The sequence below is a fragment of the Loa loa genome (assembly GCF_000183805.2).
Source record: "Loa loa unplaced genomic scaffold supercont3.300, whole genome shotgun sequence".
Classification (NCBI taxonomy): domain Eukaryota; kingdom Metazoa; phylum Nematoda; class Chromadorea; order Rhabditida; family Onchocercidae; genus Loa; species Loa loa.
In genome coordinates this window covers 77,331-81,527 of record NW_018108480.1, presented here as the reverse complement: position 1 = coordinate 81,527, position 4,197 = coordinate 77,331, and the positions used below count along the sequence as shown (strand labels likewise).

The 4,197-nt window shown below is 25.0% G+C and overlaps 1 protein-coding gene across 1 annotated transcript; it reads left to right on the top strand.

Moving 5' to 3' along the window:
* Nucleotides 1–139: 139 nt before the first annotated feature.
* Nucleotides 140–4,133, top strand: LOAG_13157 (hypothetical protein; the record flags this gene model as incomplete). Its single annotated transcript, XM_003148668.1, has 4 exons — nt 140–172; nt 2,526–2,659; nt 3,647–3,680; nt 4,025–4,133. Coding segments are annotated over 4 exons (309 nt in total), but the record flags the coding sequence as incomplete, so codon positions are not given.
* Nucleotides 4,134–4,197: the final 64 nt, after the last annotated feature.

Sequence of the window (4,197 nt, the reverse complement as noted above, 5' to 3'; positions counted from 1 at the left end):
TATCACTGATAAGTTGTTTAGCAATGAATAAAGGAAAATAAAATACTTAATTTATAACTTAAACGGAAAGAAGTATCATTGCAAATTACTGTGTAATGGGTTTCTGAATCTTGAAATTAAATAACAAATTTCTTGGTGAATGGTTCATATCATACAGATGATATTGGATCAAGTATGAGCTGATAAAAATTATATGTTCATATCATACAGATGATATTGGATCAAGTATGAGCTGATAAAATTATATGTTCATATCATACAGATGATATTGGATCAAGTATGAGCTGATAAAATTATATTATCGTATATTCTATCATTCGTTCCTTTTTTTTTTTGGATTCAAATAAAATGAAAGTGTGTTTATTTTATTCAAATAAAATATTTCCATACAATCAGGTGAATGTGGTCTTTATAGGGATTAATTGCAATTTTAGGCTTTACAATTTAAAATATAAATAACCTAGGTCAAGGTTAGGATATAGTGGTTATATTGGCATAATTTGATGGTGGTAGAAGATTAAACCATTTTTCAGTGTCGTATTTTAGACAAAATAGGAGTAGTATCATATTGCAATCAATCCGGAAATGTTGACATCAGTAATTTTCTTTTGATTTTGTTAGGCAACTACCACCAGACAACGGATATTGTCGTCTTTGAGGAAACTTGAAGATTATATGTTTGTTCGAGATTTGTAGTGTTCCTCGATGAGTGACAATAATTGGTGAGAAAATTAAATTGATGACAAGAAACAACCGAAAGAAATGATCAAACAATTGTTGTTCAGTTATAATTTTAAAATAAACCTTAATTAAATATTTGAAATTAATAAGGTAATATTAATATTTGAGCTTAAAATTAGTCCTAAAAAAAACTTTGGAATATCATTTTTATCAAATTTATTCCATTTAATTATGAATCTTTTTTCTGCATGAATTTAAATGTTAAGCAATATAACTGTAAATCTATATTAGTCACCCATAGAAATCATCGATTAACATATTCGAAAAATTTTTTGAAAATTTTTTATTCTACTATTATTAAAATATCAAAGATCATATGAATGAATAGCATGGGAAATGAAAAAAAAAAAAAATGCGCAAATATTTGATTAATACAAATAAAAATACTTCGAAATATTACTGATTTTTCCTTTGTCAACTAATATGCACTGCTGATTGACATGTTGAATTAATCGTCGGAAATCAAAAAATGTTTCTAATATAAAATTAGATAAGTCATTTTCATTTAATCTTACCACTAAATTAAAGATAACTTTTTTTTTCAATCAAACATTTGTTTCATGTTTATTTAAAGTTGACATTTGACAATCGTCTGGGGAAATTAATTAATTCATTTTAAATCGTAATTTCATTTTTTTCCTCCCTCCCCCTTTTCCACCCATCCAAGAAAATTGACATCCAAAGGTTTTGATTATTGATGAAACTGTGTTTTGCCCTTCATTTAGAACAGATAATTGTTTCAGTGGATCTTATCAGTTCTCACTATCACTATAATATCTTACAGTCTTAACACTCTTGAAGTGTATCTCTAACTCTTGTCCATCGTTTATCTCATCAATAGAGCAGCAGATAAACAGGCGTAGCAATTAAGAATAATTAAATCTTATCATAAACAATATCGATTATTACATATTAGTGAATTAATTCAGCATTTCATATTTCTGTATATTTTATTGTACTATTCTATTATGTGCATTATAAAATCTCTTCAAATACTTAAATAATTAAGACAATTAAAAAGGCTATTAGGAAAAGGTATGATCAACCTAAATAATTAAATGAACATAAATATAAGCTAAACGTATTTTAAAATTAGCAAAGTTTTTAACTCAAAATAAAAATGAAAACTTTTTTTCTTAAAATGAAAATTTTAAAAGAAAATTTTAATTTTCTTATTCTAAAATCTTAAACAGAATAACCTTTTTGGTACGAAATTTCAATAAAAAAAAAAATAATTTCTGTAAATTATTTCTATTTCTATTATAGCCAATTGATAACAATTAAGTAAATGAGGCTTTAAGCTTAGCGATAAGCATTACTCTTTAGCTTTTCCTATCATATCAGCAGCTGTTCTCATTAACCTCAGTGATATTTGTTGCTCTCAAATTTCAAATGTTGTTATTTGTTTATTTCGAATGTTAATACTATAAAGTATAATGAAACGAGGCGGAGAAGAGGAGGTGGAGCAATGGAAAAGAAAAAAGTGTTCAAAATAAAGGAGACGATTATCATTTACGCATATAACTTGCTTATCAGGGATTATCATTTACGCATATAACATGCTTATCAATTATCTTCAATTTATCATAAACAACTTATCGTTTATCAATAAGGATAAAAATTTTATTTGTTATATAATTACTATAATGATTTGACTTTTTTTTTTTAGTTTTATTTTTAAATGCTTGAAAACTTTAATATTTGAGGAGCAAAATAATTTTGTAAATGTTCAATTTCCGCTCCTTTTTTTTTTCTTTTTTTTTTTTTTTTTTTAATTTTAACAGAATGCCTATGAATGTTATCCTTCTCTATTGCAATTCGTGAAATGGAACAGTTGCAGTACAAAAAGATTTTTCGAGCAGATGCTTACCAAAGGAGGTGTAGGTTTGTTAGTAGTTCAAAAGAAGATGAAGAAGAAGTTTGTAGGAAGGGAATATTTGCAGCACTTGGTTGACCCGATCATTCATCTCTCTCTTTCCCCTTTCTCTCTCTCTCTCTTTCTTTCCCTTCTTCTCCTATATCTTTCTTACATAGCTTAAAACTCTCTATTATATTGAGCTATCACAAAAAGATAGTCATTTCCACCTTCCTCATTTTATCCATCATCAATCCTTCCCAATAATCGATTATCTACATCAATTCCTAATTTCCTGTCCTTTAATTTTATTAATTCCATATGTTTATTCATTCCATTTAGTTATTATCATTGATAGTATTAGTATCACATTTTTAAATTTAGCATTTGAAAATTAACAAATATTGTTTAATTTTTCTATTCGAAAAATTATCGATTACTTAGTTTTTAGTCAAATTTTAAATTCAAAAATTAGATTTAATTAAGAACCAGATACGGGAAAAATAACATTTTCTCACTAGTATTAATCAATGTATTCTTCTTTAATAATCTTCGAAATCTTATCAGATGAATTTATTGTAATCTGAAGCATTTATAATTGAACATTTGAATTCTTTCAAATTTTAAGTTTATTATTTTTTAAAAAGAATTTGAAATTTCTCTCGAAAATATTATCTATCCTCTAACAATTGATTAAAGTATAGAAATACAAAAAATAGGATAGAAATTAAAAAGTTGCATGAAATAGAATACATTGCGAACTTTTTTTTTTTTAAAAAAAAAATATCTAATCCTGCAATTATCGAAAGTATCATTTGTACTGGATTTATCTAATTAATTTACCTAATTAATTTTTTCACTTTTTTTTTGCTCCTCAATTTAACACCTTTTTTAAACAATATGCTATAAAACTGGATAAATCATAGGTGAATACCTTATTGTTCATACTTTTAGCAATATTTAAAATTGTTTATTGAAGATTGTTATAGATTATTGATATGGTAGTAAATTTCGATTACAAAAATAATTTTAATTTGTTAATGTTTGTAGTTATGGTAAAAGTATTGAGAAAAGATTTAAATTAGTAATTAAAAGAAAAATTTAAATTAGAATTAAACTTTCGTAACTAATTTTGTTCCTTTTTTTTTTCTTACAAAATCTTCAGAATTAGTTCAAAATTGGTAAAATTTTGTTTATTTTTCTTATTTTTCTTTCACATCTATTACTTTTTTTTTCTTTCAATATTGGAATTTTTCATAACCTTTAAATTTTTCCAACATAGCTATTATCTAATTAATTATTATTTAATCTTAAGCATCTCTTCTATTCTATGATTATCAAATCGATCGATCTAATCAATTATCATTTGGTCTTAAACATCTCTTCTATTCTATGATTATCAAATACATTACCGTTCCAATTTTCAAGGTTAGTTCATCAGATAGTTATGAAAACAAACGTATCGTTCTGATCGTAGTAGAAAGAAAAGAAAAGAAAAAAAGAAAGAAAGAAAGAAAGAAAGAAGAAAGAAGCTTTAGTTATCGAAATAAATTAACAAATCTGAATAGATATCATTGTGAAATGCTATTAATCATCGGTTT